Here is a 19391-nt window from a genome sequence, read left to right on the forward strand (position 1 = left end):
GTGTTAAATATTTATATATTATAAATATTATTTGATTTATATCAATTTCTATATTCAATATGTAAAAGAGTTAGTAATTAAAAAAAAAAAATTCAACATGACCCTAATACATTCAAAATCAAACAAATTATTAAAACAGATAAAAAGTTCTCAATTAACTTTACGCACAGTTATGAGTTAAGACAAACTCCTTGCGTCAAAAGAAAGTATACAAATAATATGGCCTATAATAACCATTAAATATACAAATACGAGAGAGATGGGAATATAACGAATATTATTAAAAATAAACACTGTCTTGTTCACACTTAAGTTTATTTTCCCCTACGTGTGGGACCGACCGGTGTATATGAATACCAAGTATGTATAAAGACGACTTTCACACCGATGATTCAGTTCAGCCTTGAACGTGAAAGCACTAGCACATCGAAATAAAAAAAAAAAAACGCCGCGTAAATTTTTGACATTGACGTCAAAATGGCGGCGAAAATATGTTTCATATTTTTCGTGCTGTTTTTTACGAACGTTAAAAGTGATAGTTTATTTGAAAAATCATACGAATATGTCATGAATTTAGGAAAGAATTTGGCGCCGAGTTTTAATTCGTTTATGGACTGTTTCGGTGAGAGGGACGCGTGGTCCTGTACGAGGGAAATGGCGGGAAAGTTACTTGACAGCTGGGATAAAGATGTCGACAAACAAAGGAGGCAATGGGCAGGTAATTAAAAAATAAAATATATTTTTTTATTTTATATATTAAAAAAAAAACCACACATTTTTACGAATCCATTTAAATGAGTTAAATATTATTTCTTTAAAAACATTTACAATGCTTATTAATAAATTCATTCATATTGCATTTTAATAGATTTTACACCGTTTTAATACAAGGTCGTGTGTATGTCAAAAGTTTACTTTCCTGTAAGGACATAAAATTGCTAATTTCCTTATGACTTAAGCGTGGTCTCACGTTCGGTCCTTCACTTCCCTGTAATGTAACAATCTTAGATACGTCGTTGACTATTACGTTAAAGTACTGGCTCACTTTGAGCATTTTAGGAATTCGCCTCCATTTTATCAGTTCTTTATACAATGTCGGATGAAGCGGTCGTATTGACCACATTAATATTGATTTAATAGTAATAATAGTAACAACCTGTAAATTTCCCACTGCTTGGCTTTCCCTTTGAGAGGGTTCGGAGCATATTTGGAACAATTTGGAACAAACTGACTTAAATATAAATAAATAAATAAATATTGGACAACATCACATAATATATTACTCTGATCCCAATGTAAGTAGCTAAAGCACTCGTGTTATGGCAAATCAGAAGTAACGGCGGTATCATATTCACCCAGACCCAAGATAACATAGAAAACTAGTGAATTTTTCTACATCGACTTGGTCGGTAATCGAACCCGGAACCTCGGAGTGGCGTACCCATGAAAACCGGTGTACACACTACTCGACCACGAAGGTCGTCAGTAGATTCTGCCACGCTGCTCCAATGTGGACTTTTCAAACGTTAATCCATAGCCTTTTCTCAAAAATGACAGGACATACGAATCGATAATACGCCTTCATAAAAACTCTTCAGCTTAAACTATTACTATAGATTAGTATAATATATATATATTTATATATAGCCGAGATGGCCCAGTGGTTAGAGGGCGTGCATCTTAACCGTTGATTTCGTTTTCAAACCCAGACAAGCACCACTGAATTTTCATGTGCTTAATTTGTGTTTATAATTCATCTCGTGCTCGGCGGTGTAAGAAAACATCGTGAGGAAACCTGCATGTGTCTAATTTCAACGAAATTCTTCCACATGTGTATTCCACCAACCAAAATGCTCCAAACCTTCTCAAAGGGAGAGGAGGCCTTAGCCCAGCTGTGGGAAATTTACAGGCTGCTAATGTAATATATTTTTGTTTATGGTATAGGTAGGTCGACAAATCGACCAATATATGGTCATAGACATTGGCGCTATTACGAAATATTAACCATTTCTTGCCAGTGTTTCCTTCCATGGGAACTAAGATGTTATGACCCTTGTGCCTGTGCTACTCACACCTCAAACCAGAACACCACAATATTTATTGCTATATAGCGAAATAATGTTTGATGAGTCAGTGATAGCTACCCAGGTAGCAGAAAGCCTTACTACCAAGTAAGCATCTGTGTTTATAGTCAGTCAGGATAAACGATTTTATAAATAAAGATACGCTTGGTTTTCATTCTACTTAGTGAACTTGTGGCGTCTAGAATAATATGAATCTTATTGAATGAATCGGTGATAATCATTGTATATATGTCGCAGGCAAATAGCTTAATCAGTCATCCAATTAAACGCCTAGCGACTTTACGAAACGGACCTGTTCAACCGGCGGCCTTGCTTGTTTAGGACTCTCTTTTTAAAATTGTTTTAAATAAAGCCGGACTCTCTAACTCTATTGACCAAATAGATTCTCGGTGTGACCCCTTACCTAAAATGCTACGTTTCGGAGATATTAGCATAAATAAATATTGTAATTCCAACCTTAAAATTAGGTTGTTTATCAACAATTTGGAAACAAAATATGAAAACACAGAACCTCGTTCAATATAAATCGGTTAAGAAATAAGAATAAGTGACAAATACACTATTAATAGAAATTTGAACGTAACCACCGTGACATCGAAATAAACGTCTTCAGCTCGCTAAATTCCTCTATGTATATAATTGTATTAAGTCAATTATGTATTTGAGGCTTTGTTTCAATGTATATAAGTGTCAAAATTGCATGAAAACATTAGTATTGTTTCATCTGCTTACGGAGTTGCGGTATAATGAAACTGCTTTCGTTGTGTCAGTTTGTTCTTTGGTAAAGAGTTAAACGAACACACACACATATATACATTGTACTAAATCACCCGATGTAACCGCGCGAAATTTATAAAACACAAATTTCCAACCCATGTTTTACCCCCTTTGGTGGTGGAGTTTTGTAAAATCTTAGCTGATGTCTACGCCTTATAAGGAACCTACCTGTTAAATTACAAGTTTGTAGGTGTTATAGTTTCTGAGTTTTCGTGATATACATATCACTGAGTGGTATTTCGATTTTATGTATATATATATATATACATACATACATAACATAAGCAGCCCGTAAATGTCCCACTGCTGGGATAAAGGCCTCCTCTCCCTTTGAGGAGAAGGTTTGGAGCATATTCCACCACGCTGCTCCAATGCGGGTTGGCGGAATACACATGTGGCTGAATTTCGTTGAAATTAGACACATGCAGGTTTCCTCACGATGTTTTCCTTCACCGCCGAGCACGAGATGAATTATAAACACAAATTAAGCACATGAAATTTCAGTGGTGCCTGCCTGGGTTTGAACCCGAAATCATCGGTTAAGATGCACGCGTTCTAACCACTGGGCCATCTCGGCTCAATATACTCGTGCTGATATATATATTTATATTTTGACTTGACTCTATCTGTCTGTGCTCTTTCACGGCAAAACGACTGAACCAAATTTGATGCAATTTTGTATGAATAGGAAGCTCAGCTCTTTTTTACACTCAGTTCTTCTCAGCTCAAATTCGAGCATCGGAATCTCTGCTCGAATCTAAACTGTTACAAACGTTAATCCTTTATAATAGAAGATGAATCAAGCCCAAAAGAGATACGGTTATCACTAATGTACGGAGTCTTATATCCAAGGTTTAGGTGTATAATTCATTGATATTCTTTGTAAATTGACTGAGATGTAATGATGTTTATCAAAGTTATCGTAAAAAAAAGGATCGATAGAAATGTATTTTACGATATAAATATTTTAAGTAGACCATTATTCCAACCTTGCGAAGGATCTGGTCTACAAATTAAGATAAAGATAAAGATTTCGACATTAATAAATTGTATCACTGTAGACATTTACAACGCTAATGGACATACCGGTAACTGGTGTGAAAACACAACGAATTCCGGTATAATGCCTTAAATGGGAACCCAACCTGTGATCGTTCAAAGTAGAAAGCTCGGATAAACTTCACCGATGCAAAGCGTGATAAATATATACCGTTTTAAATTATATATTTCATAAATAAATCTTTTATTGTATATTCCATTCGCAAAAGGAATAAAGGTATAAAACATCTTAGATTTACGTATTCCAAGCAATTTACTTTAAACTCTGCTATATGGCGCGCTACAAACAGTTGACTAATATATCTTTATTTTAGTGTTGTATATCGATAGTCTACTATCGATAGTGATAGTATCGATATTCTATCGATAGTATTGTCACGTGTCAATATTATCGATAGTAGCGATAGCTCCCCATGAGCAATACTATCGATAGTAATATCGATATCCTGAATAGTTTTCGAGGTCAACTATCGATAGTCAAACTATCAATAGTTCTGCAACGCTGCTTTATTTATAATACAACACTATTCGACGAAACTACTTGTATCCACTTTAATTTTACTTCCAAAAGTTCATATAGAAACTTCGCCGTCAACACGCCATTTTCTCACGAATATTGAGTACCACAGACTATCCAAGATCTCGACTAATGATATTGCGTCAATTTAATGTCAAAGTCGTTTATTTATTTTTTATAATATATTTTAGCTCCACAGTTAGCATAACAAATTTAGTTTCTTTCCGGTTCTCTGTAGAATCCACATTCCAAACCGGTGGTAGCTTCACTTAATACAGTTCTTTAAAATTACGATTCAAAAGTCCTTATAAAACCATATTCGAATAAAGTACTTTGATTTTGGTTTCTTTATAAGAACCCTAAAGGTTAACTTTATTGAGTACTTAATTTAAATCGTAGATTTAAGTGTTCTGTTTACAAAGGTTGCAAGCGCAGTGGCAATATTAAGAATGGTTAATATTTCTTACAGCGCCATCTCTATTTGTGGTAACAACTTATCTTCTGATTCCTAATTTGTCAATCCTATATATACTTATATTATAAATGCGGAAGTAACTCTATCTGTATTTCTGTTTGTTGCTCTTTCACCGCAAGACCCTTGAACCGAATTCGATAAAGCCAGCCTCCAAAGGTAGACATAGACTTTTTAAATCTATACTCTATTCCAAACACAAGAGGAGAAAAGCCAAATAAACAACATTTGACAGCAAATTGACGCGATATCATTGGTCGAGAGCTTGATTAATCAGGTGTTCTGATCGTCGACGAAACTGTTATCGGAATTTTGGAAGTATAAAAATTAGATCTAAATGGAAATAAGTGGTTAAGTGCAATTGTGTTGTAACTATTATAAATAAATATATATTAATCATAAGCTCTTAGCAGTGCACAATATAGCTGAGTTATTAGCAAATCGCATGGAATACGTAAATCTAAGGTTTGTTTATCTTTTTTCCTACTTCTATTGGAATAAGCTATAGCTGGACCAACCGCAATACCGCTAGCAAAGCCGGGGCAACAACTGCATATAAATAACAAATTAAAATATATTAAAATAACTTTCTTTTACATAAAATTTAAAACTCCCTAATAACACTTTCCTTATAATTACAGAGACGCGAACTTTCTACTTATGTAAAAAAAAAAACGCAACCGGTTTAAATAAATACGTGAAATTAAACGTCCCACATTTTGAATTATGGGATGATAAAATTCGATACGCCATTTTGTTAAAATTATAATAATTTCACATTTATTCTTGAATTTCTCGTGGCGTATTTTTTACGTACGGTATCATTTCTCTTTGTGATTCATTACTGATGTAACTTAGTTTTCGTATATGTATATGAGTATCTATGAGTATCTAATGAGTTTTTATCGTTAGAATATATTAGAAAATGATTCAAAAGTGCTTCTAAAGAGCCTTTCGAATATAAATATAAAAAGCTAATTGTCGCCTATGTTTATCCTTGGGATTCATTGGGAGGATTACCTCATACCAAATTTCAACTTATTTGGTTCCGTGGTTTACTGTGAAAGAACCAAACAGACAGAAAGAATTACAATCGCATTTATAATATTAGTATAGATTTTTTAATTATATATTGAGTCTGTTAAGATTGCAATCTGTATCTCGTTCTGTAAAAATACAACACTATTCCACTTAAGAACTTGAATCCACTTTAATTCTTAAGTCGACGTCAGCTTCGCCGTCAGTCAAAAAGCTATTTTTTCGCTAATCCACAATAGATATCATGGATTATACAAGCTCTCGACCAATGAAATTGCGGCAATTCGATTTGGCCTCTCGTTGGAATAGGCTATATATGTATCATCTTATCTATTATATCTATACATCTTGATGTATATTATGTATCTCAATAATAAGAAGAAATATTTCTCTACCAAGTTTCTTGTCGGTACTATACTGTAACATGACGATTCAAAAGTGCTTTTAACATTTTGATATTGATTTCGTTTCTTATTTTTCATTTTATTCTTATTTGATAGTCTTGAATCGTAAATTGTTATAATCAAAATACACCGGTCCTGTGTCGCCGTATTTTCTATTGAACAGTTTACCATCTACGTATAATAGGCTATTTGACTGGTTTTTAAAATCCATTTTATATTATTTAGTAAAAGGTAATGAACCCAGTAAAAGTTGTTTTTTTTTTTAATTCTAGTACATATTTGCTGAAAAATATCAAATTAAATTTTCCACATTTAAATAGCGCGCGTACACGATACTTTGACAATATGGCGCTGCAATGGGTTCGGTGACGTCACTTGCCTGTATTATAATCTATGGCACATATAATTCACATACAGCACGCAAACGAGGTTAACAATCAAGTGATGTCATCATAAACCCGACCATTCAGAAGTGTTTTGTGTCACGTGGCAAACGTTTAAAAAAATGCATTTTTATTTATGGATTTTTGAATGAATTAAATATCATTTTCAATTTTCAAGTTAATAAATAACCATTTTTAAACTCATCATATATACTGATTACAATAATTGACACTTTAGTTTTCGCATTGTCAAATAGCCTATTGATATAACCAAATTTATTACGATGGTCCATATCCGTCCCGTGTCGCCATATTATTTTAAATAAATATTGGACAATACTCTGATCCCAATGTAAGTAGCTAAAGCACTTGTGTTATGGAAATCAGAAGTAACGACGGTACCACAAACACCCAGACCCAAGACAACATAGAAAACTAATGAACTTTTTCTACATCGACTCGGCCGGGAATCGAACCCGGGACCTCGGAGTGGCGTACCCATGAAAACCGATGTACACACTACTCGACCACGGAGGTCGTCAAAATTATATCGATATCGAACAGTTTGCCAGAACGTATAAATTAACGTAAAATCTTCTTAAATAAACTATATTTGTTTAACAAACAACTTTCACATCGTGATAGCGTAATTTCTAGATTAAGATTGGCACATCATACCGCACGCTTACGATGTTCGTGAGATAAATCAACATTTATGAAAAAATGGTATAACGTATTACCTCAATATATTAAATATAATTAGATACTTCTTTTTATCAATTGCCAAATATAGCAACTGTTATTACACGCGCACCTCAAATATACACAGGGACGGATCTTACGGATAATGGTAGATTGCTGAACCGGAATTTAAATAAATTGATATATTAAAATGCATTAGCAGCCCGTAAATGTCCCACTGCTGGGATAAAGGCCTCCTCTCCCTTTTGAGGAGAAGGTTTGGAGCATATTCCACCACGCTGCTCCAATGCGGGTTGGCGGAATACACATGTGGTAGAATTTCGTTAAAATTAGACACATGCAGGTTTCCTCACGATGTTTTCCTTCACCGCCGAGCACGAGATGAATTATAAACACAAATTAAGCACATGAAATTTCTGTGGTGCCTGCCTGGATTTGAACCCGAAATCATCGGTTAAGATGCACGCGTTCTAATCACTGGGCCATCTCGGCTCATATTTAACTGCCGTGTCATAAATTCAAAACATTTGTAAAAAACACATACTCTTCAATACAAGATTATATAGATTACAAAAAAAAACGTGGAGCTAATACTTTTTGATTTCCAGACTATATATATATTATATACATATATAATTGTACTTAAATAACAAACTTTGTGGTTGAAAAAGAGTAACTACTGAAATTCTGGCCGGTTCTTCTTGGTAGAATATACATTCGGAACCGATGGTAGTTTTACTTAATATAGTTTGTTGTATGTAAAATTACGATTCAAAAGTGCTTGTAAAAGGATACTTGAAAAAAAGTATATTTTGACTTGATTTGATTTGATGTCTGCAGCGTATTTATAGGACTTCCTTTTTTTCGCTCCTGTATCATTGGAAAGATCTTGGCGTTCTTCAAGATCGTATGGTACCCAGCGATAGCGATAGATACGTTTTCGGAGTAGTTCTCGGTGTTCACACATTGACTTAGTTCCTGTAAATCACGAAAAAAACGTTCCTGAAAAAAAACTATGTGTCAACAAAAAACTATCGACATATGGAAATCTCATACTATCTGGACTCATACATTGTCAAGGTCACTCGAGCATCTGTTTTCATCCCCATTATTAAAATAGATATAGATATGATATAGAATGGCAAAAAGGCCACATATTGTTAAGTGGGTACTCAAACTCAAACTCAAATTCCTTTATTCAACATAGAAGCATTACACTTAGTTATTGATAGTCAAGTTAAACGCTACCACCGGTTTGGAAAAGGAAACACCCTGACCTGAGAAGAACCGGCGAAAGAAACTCAGCGGGTCTTTTTTTTTGTCAATCAAATTAAGTACACATATTGAATATGATTAGAAATAGCCAGGAGGCGATCGTTCAATTCCCAAGGTGTGCTATCACCCATAGCCATTGGAACATTCGTAACGTCCATTTGTGTGACGTCTTTTTTTCCACAAACGCAGCTGGTGTAGGTTAGCTTGTCCCTGCGAAGGGAGCGTTCGGGGATCACGATGCCTTTACTATTCTCATTGGTTAACGCTAAGCAAGTTGTATGATGTTATTACTTTGCTTGTTGGTGTGCTGTGCCGGATTATAGATCAGGAGGTCCTAGGGTCACAACGAAATGGAGGCCCTGGAGCGAGTGTGTGTAATAATTATTCTAATAATTAATTTGAACAATTTCATTTCTGTCAGTAAGGTTTGTCAACAATTTATTTACCAAAACAAAAACACACAAACAAAAAAAAAAGTATTTAGTAATATTTTACTTGGTGGAAGGGCTTTGTGCAAGCCCGTCTGGGTAGGTACCACCCATTCATCAGATATTCTACCGCCAAACAGCAGTACTCAGTATTGTTGTGTTCCTATATACATAATTTGACTATATCTAGCTATCGAGATCCCCAGGACTAGCCTGCACAATTGCAGACACGTGACGTGATTTTTTTTAATAAGCGCCATCTATCCGTAGCAACGTGTAACAATTTAACAGTCTCGAAAACAAAAGAAAAAGTTTTCATATCACGACTGTAGATACTCGCATAATTCCCGTGTTGTGGTCTTGTGCGCTAATGGGTGCGAAACACGCACGCTCCGCTTTTTTAACCTTGAAACCTTATTACAGACTATCAAAACAATGCATTACGGAAAATATATAACTATAATTAAAATGTGGCCATCGCGGGGCATAGGATCCATCATAATTGTAAACATAGAGTTTCGTCACTAAAATAATAATATACTACTCTTTATTATAACTATATATCAACGCGGCTTTACACGGGTACAATGAAGGTCATACAAGTATTTGATTGAAGAACAAAAATTGGAATGGAATTGGTTCTTTTTTTCGACTAAGAAAGTATTATACATGTAAACCTTCCTCTTGAATCACTCTATTGATGAAAACTGCATTAAAATCCGTTGTGTCGTTTAAAAGATCTAAGCGTACAGACGGCGGGAGGTGACTTTATTGTTATAACATACAGAGATAAATTATTAGCAACGAAGGCAGGTAGAGTGCTGTAGACCTCGAAAACTATTCAGGATATCGATAGTATCGTTTTGATTGCTCACAACAATACTGTTGATTATCGATAGTATCGATAGTTTTGGTCTATCGATAGTATTGCTCATGGGGAGCTATCGATAGTATTGACACGTGATAATACTATCGATAGACTATGGATACTATCGCTAACACCTTGACTATCGATGTGCAACACTAAGATGGACCATGACCATGCTGAACCTAGTCCAAAAAATGGAAGTCATTATCATGCTGTAAATGAATGGGCGTTTTGGACGCGAGTGGCCTCTGTAAATCGCCCAAAATCGCACGACATCCGCCCGCTTGACTTAAATAGGATTTCTCTTTAACCTGACTAGATTTGACCATGCATGAAACCTTCATGCTGTTTGCTGTAACCGTGTACGAATCGTTCTCACCCCAAAAGTTCGTAGTTCGTTTGAGAATTCATCTTGCGTTTTCATCATGAGTTTTCACCAATCCAACATGAACTTGCGTTTGAAACTTCTCCTCAAAAGAAAAGAGCCTTTTCTTTTACAACAGCGAGACAGATATATTTTTATTCATTTAAACCTTATAAAACAAACCATTGAATTTAGTGAATGCCCTTTAATATAAATACAATCATATAAAAGCATTAAAAGTGAAGCTGGATTAACCGGTCTTACGAAAAGTGAAACAGTTCTCATTCATTCATTGAACGAAAGTAACCATTCATTCTTTTGTTGTCGTCTCTTTATACATGAAAGTTGTTCTCAGGGATGATGAATGCGAGAAGATTTAATGTGATTAATTCAATCTTCACATTCAAATAGACTTTCATACATAAATGAATGTATATATTATGTTAGTGTTAGTTCAGTGGTTGAAATTCGACCCCAAGTGGTTGAAATACAAATCCAAGTATTATACTTTCGTATTGATTTTTTTTTTGATAAAGGAGGGCAAACCGTATATTTCCTTACCGGGAAGAACCGGCAAGAAACTCAGTAGTTACATATATCTTGCCTACAAATCAATAAATACTAAGATTTTAAATTAACATGGTTATTTTTATTCCTAACAGTATTTAAAACGGGATATTTACCATGTTTTTTATTTTTATTTGTTGGAACTCGATATTTCGACATTATCTACGAATTTCTTGTTCACGAGACTCGTGTTCGTAGATAATGTCGTTTTAAATACTGTTAGTGATAAAAATAACCATGTTAATTTAAAATCTTATACTTCCTGCCTCCATTATTACGATGACGCATTAACGATGTAACCATTCCTTACATATATAATGCTCCACCAATTTTGGGAACTACGATGTATCTCGTGCATGTAGTTACACTAGTACACTCCCCCTTCAAACCGGAACACGACAATACTGAGTATCCCTATTTGAAATCGGTAACCGACGAGTGGATGGTACCTACCACAAAGTGGGTTGTCAAATGTACCACCGATTTTTAAAGAAACAACTCAGAACTGAGTAGAACCGTTAGAAGAAACTAAGGGGGATTTGTTTTAATCAAAAATGGTTTTGCAGTAACAAATTACCTTTCTTGTGTCTGACTCCCACATCCGACTTCGCACGGGAAGATCTACATAAAATGTATATATCAAAGTCAAAGTCAAAGTCAAAAATCTTTATTCAATATAGAAGTGTTTGCACTTGCTTATTGATTGTCAAAAATCTACCACCGGTTCGGAAGTTAGCTCCTCGGACCTGAGAAGAACCGGCGGAAGAAACTCAGCGGGATATATTTTTTTTTTTTTTTTTTAACCATTTTCCATGTACAATTATAATTATATTTTAGTTATTTGAAACAGCCTGGAGGCGATCATTTCATTCCCAAGGTGTGCAGTCAACTAAAAAGTCATTAGTGTTGTAATATCCTTTAGCACACAAACGCTCTTTAACGATTCTTTTAAATTTTATAATTGAATAATTTTGAACGTTTTCTGGGATCCTGTTGTAAAAACGTATACATTGCCCCAAAAAAGATCATAATATACATCTCTATATACATAACATACTACATATTTCAGTCAATGAACACAATATTGTACAAATGCGTGCTTAACCGATGATTGTGGACTCAAATCCAGGAAAGCACCTCTGAATTTCCATTAATGAAATAATTAGTACTTAATTTGTGTTTATAAAATAGTGAAAAAAAACTAAAAAACACGCTTTTAGCACGCATTAAAAATTACAAAAGCAAACCCTTTCATTTAATATCCATATCATGGGGGTGCATTTCAAATAGCCAATCCGCCATCTCGGATGTCCGCCATGTTGGATTTAAGTCACGTGACTATTTTTTTCGTATTCCTGACAGTAAACACTTTTATTTGATACCCATATCATGGCGGTGCATTTCAAATAGCCTGTCCCCCATCTTGGACATCCGCCATATTGGATTTGTAATGACGTTTCTTAGCTCATGTTTTGTCATCAGAACTCAGAGCGTATGTATTTCATCTTAATCGAAGACCGGGAAGTGGGTCAAATTAAAATTCCAAGATTTTCTTACATACAAGAAACGAGATATCGAAATTTAATAAGTTAGAAATTATTACACTAATCAACCAATGATATATGACTAATCTAAGTACATCATAATATAATTACAAATTGTCTCGATCAAAACGTTATCAGATTAAGCATTATTTCATATTGCTCCAGATGCTGCGGATGCCGAAGTGAGGTCATCGGGTAGATCCTTTGACGAGATGCCTTCAAAACTTGGCGAGGAGATCGAACTGTCTCTGACGGGGATCACTGACTTCGTTCAAAGGGGTATGGCGAGGTAAGTCAAAGGGCTATTAGAATAATTAGGTTTACATGCCGCAGGATGATTATATAGAAGAAATTCAAAGGATGATCCTAGAATGACCATGACGACCTCCATGGTCATGGTCCAATTTGCCTTCTTTACCAACGTATTTTTTACAAATGATTATAAATTAGAAGAGGCAAAGTTAAAAATGTCTTCGGAATTTTATTGTTTATAAGTTATACTTTGTCCCAAGAAGGATTTATTAATCAGACAATCAAAAAGTATTATTATATAAGAAAATATATAATATATGTAAAATATATAATATATTGCGTGTCAATTACGATATATTTGCATTATCGAGGTGAAAATTTATATATAATAAAACTATTAGGAATCCAGATGTTTGTCCATTAAAATCAAAATATACTTTATTCAAGTAGACTTTTACAAGCACTTTTGAATCGTCATTTAACAAACTATATTAAGTGAAGCTACCACCGGTTCGGAATGTAGATTCTAGCATGAAGAACCGGCAAGAAACTCAGTAGTTACTTTTTTTCAGCATCTAATCATACAATTATTATATTATAAATAAAAGTAAGAAGGTATGAAAATTATTCTGCCCTGCTTCAATGTAACCTTGACTCACCCTTTAAGCCGAAACAACAATACCAAGTCTGCTGCTTCACGGTAGAATATATGAAAGGGTATAATACCTACCCAGGTGTACTTACAAAGTTTACCACCAGAGCAACAGAGCCGAGAAGGACCAGTGGTTAGAACGCGTCCATCTTAACCGATGATGCACCACTGAATTTTCTTGTGCTTAATTTATGTTTATAATACATCTCGTTCTCGGCGCTAAAGGAAAACATCGTGAGGAAACCTGCATGTGTCTAATTTCAACGAAATTCTGCCACATGTGTAAGTCCACCAAGCCGCATTGGAGCAGCGAGGTGGAATATGCTTCAAACCTTCTCCTGGAAGAGGAGAGCTTAGCTCAGCAGTAGGAAATTTACAGGCTACTAATGTACAAAAAATAATTTTACAACCAAGTAAATATATATATGTATATTTGTTATTTCATAAAAGTATTAAATAAGTACCTATGTAAACGACAAAGCCTAATCCTCGGAAGAGGGGGCTTTGCCCCAGCAGAAGGCCATTTGAATACTGCTGTTACTATTGTTATTATACAATTAAACGTGAAAAATGTCGAAAAGTGAGTTCGGGAAAAATGAAAGTCGCGATGTGTGTCAGAGAAACCGAGATCGATGGTCAAAATTAAGAGCAAATCCTTTAGAGAAAACAGCTTCCGACGTGACTCATGATAATTGACCGTTCACTCAAAACTTGTTTCAACATGACATTATACAAAACTATACTTAAGGGAAAGCAAGACTTGCTACAAATATTATTACAGGTTAACACAAGACGATTGTAGTCAATCAACCAGTTAAATCGAAAGGGATTTGAATCGTTCGAACACATTTTACATATTGGTACAACATGCCTGTAAATTTCCCACTGCTGAGTTAAGGCCTCCTCTTCCTTTGAGGAGAAGGTTTGGAGCATAATCCACTACGCTGCACCAAATTTGCTGGAATACACACGTGGCAGAATTTCGTTGAAATAAGACAGAGCACGAGATGAATTATAAACACGAATTAAGCACATGAAAATTCAGTGATGCTTGCCTGGGTTTGGTACGTTTGATAGATACCAAACATTCTTCTGAACATCAATAATTAATACTGTTCCAACTGCCAGCCAGAGTACTCCAGGCACAAGGTACTTAACGTTTTATCTTCCAGGGTTGGTGGCGCATTGAATGATGTAAGGTATGGTTAATATGTCTTACAGTGGCAATGTCCATAAGTCGTGGTGACCATTGAACAAAAATTGCCATTGCTCATTCCCCTTCCTAGGACATATTTTCAAACAAAACAAAATCAAAATACACTTTACTCAAGTAGGCTTTTACGAGCTTACTTTACTTTTACTTTTGAATCGTAATTTAAAGAACTGTATTAAATGGAAAACTACCACCGGTTTGGAATGTAGATTCTACTGAGAATAACCGGCAAGAATTATAGTAGAGCAGTTACATTAGTCTTTTTCAAGATTTTATATACAAAATAAATAATAATATATATATTTTTTCACATATTAAAAAAACCTGCCTCAATTAAAACTTTTTTCATTTATATAGTCTTGTAATTATTTCATGTTTTTTTTTAAAATGATTTCAATATATGAATCGGCAAATATCTGCCGAATTTTATCATAGAAACCTTGCCCAAGGGAGGATTTATTGATTTTGCGGAGTCGAAAACTTCTCCTTGCTTCTCGTGTATATACAATGATCATCACTGATTCTATCAAAATGATCAATGTTATTGTAAACAATATCAAATTTATATACTACATAACAAATATTTTTAACATTATAACCCCTTGGAAAATGGATTGGTAACATCTGACGGTCATCTAACATCGGTCATCAGTGGTCAAATCAAACAGCGCGCGCTTCTCCGGTATCCTGTTACACACTTCCGTCCCTTTTCACGAAATCACTCGTTCAGATTGTAGGAGCGAGAGGGAAGATGTCACACATCCAAAAAAAAACAATCAATTACGAACCTACTTGAATAAATATTTTTTTATTTTGATTAAATACAACACACTAAAATTGAAGGTTGTTAACCTAAAAACGACGTTGAGAGACAAAAATTTGAAATCTAACCTCAGTTAAATACAATAACAAGGCATTGAATTACTAATCAAGTCTTTACGACTTCCGATTATAAAATAAGGTTTTAACACGAAACCAGTTTTTAAAATGCACATAGCCTTTGAAGACCGACAATGCACCTGTAAACCCCTCGCTGTTGCAGATGTTCAAAGCAGTGGTAGTCACTTTCAATCAAGGAAGAAATAAAAGTATTTAATTAGCATCGATAAAGTATTGGGTTAAGTAATACACGGGATATTCTACTATCAAATTGTCAAAATCAAAATCAAAATATACTTTATTCAAGTAGGCTTTTGCAAGCACTTTTGAATCTTCCTTTAACAAACTATTTAAAGTAAAGCTATCACCGGTTCGGAATGTTGATTGTACCGAGAAGAACCGGCAAGAAACTCAGTAGTTACTCTATTTCAACATCTAAAAATACAGTCGTGTTAGTTAAATACAATTATATATGTATGTTATCTCCTGCCTGGAAGTCAACAAGCATTAACTCCACGCTTTTTTATCAATATAATCTTATATCGAATAATATACCCTCTTTACCGATGTATTTTTTACAATTGACTTGAATCTATGAGACGGCAAAGTTAAAAATGTCTGCGGAATTTTATTATAGTAGCAGATACCTTGCCCCAAGAATGATTTATTGACTTTGCGGAGTCGGGAACTAAAGTAAATACGTTGGCGTTAAACTTGATACTTATTCTACAAACGAAACACAGTGGCTTTCGGTTCGGTCAAAGTTGAATCGTAATAAAAACGAGATCGTATCGTAACCTCAATCAAGCTGAGTTTAATTCTAGCGAGTAATAGTCGAATTTGGATCGGAATAGCATCGGGAACCTGTCATTACAGTTAAAAAATAGTATAATTCGACCGCAGATTCTTTGTTGTTTTGAAATCGCCTAGGAAGACAAAAACACAACAGCACCGTAAATTAAATTAGTAATTCCGCTTTAAAGTAAACGCAATATAGTATAGCCTTGGAGTGTGACCGTTTCGAGGTAATTTCAAAAGGTTATTTTTAATTTATAGTTATGCAATACCAACCAACTTTACTAGCGATCCGGAGAAGCCACTGATTTAAGGAAGAAATAAAAGAAATATTCGTCGTTCAACTGCTAATAAAGCAATTTATATAGTATATAGTATCTTATTTTTTTTTTATGATATCTGTAGGCGGACGAGCAAATGGGCCACCTGATGGTAATTGGTCACCACTGACCATAGACAATGGCGTTGTAAGAAATATTAACCATGCCTTACATCACCAATGCGCCACCGACCTTGGGAACTAAGATGTTACGTCCCTTGTACCTGTAGTTGCACTGGTTCACTCAGCATTACTACTGGTACTGTTATTTGGCGGTAGAATATCTGATGAGTGGGTGGTACCTACCACCCTACCACCAAGTAAATGTATTCCACTAAACTGCATTGGAGCAGCGTGTTGGAATATGGCCCAAACCTTCTCCTCAAATGGGAGGCTTTAGCCCAGCAGTGAGAAATTTACAGGCTGCTAATGTATGTTATATCCTGCCTACAAATCAACAAATGCTATTCAGCATATCGAAGAATCAAACTATCGATGGCAGCAACACTCTAATAGACCTTATAGAGGTTCTCTCGAAAGTCATAGACATTTTTTGATTGATTTTGTTTATGGTTTTAGAAATAGAAACTAACTATTATTATAACCCATTAATATTTATAACTATTGTTACATTTTGTTCAGAAAAACTAAGTCGAAATAGTTGATGGTCGTTTGTTCGTATGATTCGTATGTAGATCAGACGTGTGTTCCGTTAGTGAAAGCTAATATGTCTCGAATATCGATGAACGTGAGTTCGATTTCCGTTTTCGGTCTTCATACCTTACCATTCTAGTTATGGGGGTTAAATTAACATATAGAAACCGCTATAAACGTGTATCACTTTGAATAATTAAGTCTTCGTTGACATCTCCGTGGTCTTCTTTGACGTCTAAGTAGGTTAGCTAGTGAACATTTCTATAAAGATTTCTCATTCGGCAACGGAATCCTAGACATTAAATAAGGTACCGTCGAACAAATACGATGTGCGACATCCGAAGTACCCGAACAAATATTTGAACTGTCTATTAGCTTCGAGATTTCTTTGGAGAGAAAATTTAAACAATGTACCTAGAACGTCCTAGTTACCACTTTTAATGTTTAAGTTGCACGTGTTAACAGAATAGTATGAATTACTGTTAATAAATGTCAGTTTAAAGATGTCACAAAGGAAATCAGAGAGACCAAGCAATGTCCGTGACGATTCACGATTTCGTTTGTTGAAACGACCAAAATAATTATACAGTTTTTATTTATTTGTTATAAGACACAGGGACGACAAATCGTAAATTACAAACATATGAATAGGTACAATATGTATATAACAAACCTTGTTAACTAAGATGCTACGTCCACAATAGTCTACAAATAAATTGCATTATTATTTATTATATATATAGATTCCAGGGTGTGCAACTATGTTGAAACACCAGAACTTGAATGCATAAATCGTCATCCTATAAATGTCACGGAATAATTTTAATAAATCGTTTATAATTCATCTAGCGAATTTGAAAAACTATCCTAACATTCTGAAAGCATTTTTTAGATTCTCGACAGATTTATTAGAATCTAACTGTATTTACACTTTACAGTCTTTTTTTTTGTCACATAAACTGTGACACTTGTAAACTTAGGCAGAATTCTAAGTTTACAAGTGTTCGCACGTGACATTGGCGAAATAATCTGTGCCCTCTTGGCACAAATTGGCCAGACTAAAAAAAAAGTTTACAAGTGTCAAAATTTCGTGATTTTAACCGATCCATGTATTTATCAATACCCGTCTGCGGAAAATTCGTCGAAAACAATTCACCGAATACAATTTCATCCCCAGACGGCTTATACATATATTTTTATTTTACCCGAGGTTATGATGAAGTTACACCTACCGAACAGTCTGGTTTAAATAACTTCTTAGCTTATGATAGTCATCTTTGTTTCAGAGCATTATCAAGAAAGAAGCACGACGATGGCGGTGGTATCGACAGCATAACAATCTCGACATCAGCTAATGAAAAGAAGAAAATGAAGAAGAAGAAACAGAAACCGCCAAAGATACAGCTGATCCAACCAGTGATGATGCCCATGAAGAAGATGGAAGAGAAAGGTCGAAATTTCGGGAGGGTTCAGTCGTGGGTTGTAGGCCAGAACGAAACAGCTAGACGGGGCAGGGATCTTATGACTGACGCCTGGAGTCTTGGAGCGAAAGCGTTGGACGCAATGGCTGAGCATGCTTTAGACAGTGAAAATTCAGAGAATGGAATTGTAGATCGCAGTTCCGTAGAAGGTTGGTGATGGAGCATGATTGTAGAAAATATTTCTTATTCTTCAAAATGGTCTAGATGAATGGTTCAAAATTTCAACGTATTTTGATTTATTTCTTGGTTTACATTTTAGAAAAGATATCAGAGAGAGAGGCAGAGAGATTGATTATGTGGACGGTCTCTTTCTAATTCTGATTAATCAACGTTACAGTATTTCACCTAAATCCACTGTCTTTAGTCAAATCTTCAAATAGAAGAATTTTCAATTACTCGTGATAAATTTTCTTAATGATAGCATTGTTCAACTAATTTAATTATTCTATTAGAAATAAAACGTAAACTAACAGCCTGTTAACCCCACTGATGGGCAAAACTTATTTCACCAGCACCACTCGCCACTGGTGGAATTACCTCCGTAACATGGAGGCTTCCTCACGATGTTTTTCTTCACTGCTGAGTACAATATGATTTATGAATAAATCTAACTCTATGATTATCATGAAAACGACATTTCATATCTTGGTGCCTGGGCTTTGTG

The 19391-nt window shown here is 34.9% G+C and overlaps 1 protein-coding gene across 1 annotated transcript in view; it reads left to right on the top strand.

The window, feature by feature from the left end:
* Positions 1–477: 477 nt before the first annotated feature.
* Positions 478–19391, top strand: part of LOC125074138 — a 29832-nt gene continuing 10918 nt past the window's right edge. The window contains exons 1-3 of the mRNA XM_047685365.1: positions 478–718; positions 12648–12771; positions 18533–18876. Coding sequence (XP_047541321.1) covers positions 478–718; positions 12648–12771; positions 18533–18876 — 709 coding nt within the window. The remainder of the gene's footprint in view (positions 719–12647; positions 12772–18532; positions 18877–19391) is intronic.

The sequence above is a fragment of the Vanessa atalanta genome, chromosome 27, assembly GCF_905147765.1.
Source record: "Vanessa atalanta chromosome 27, ilVanAtal1.2, whole genome shotgun sequence".
NCBI lineage: Eukaryota > Metazoa > Arthropoda > Insecta > Lepidoptera > Nymphalidae > Vanessa > Vanessa atalanta.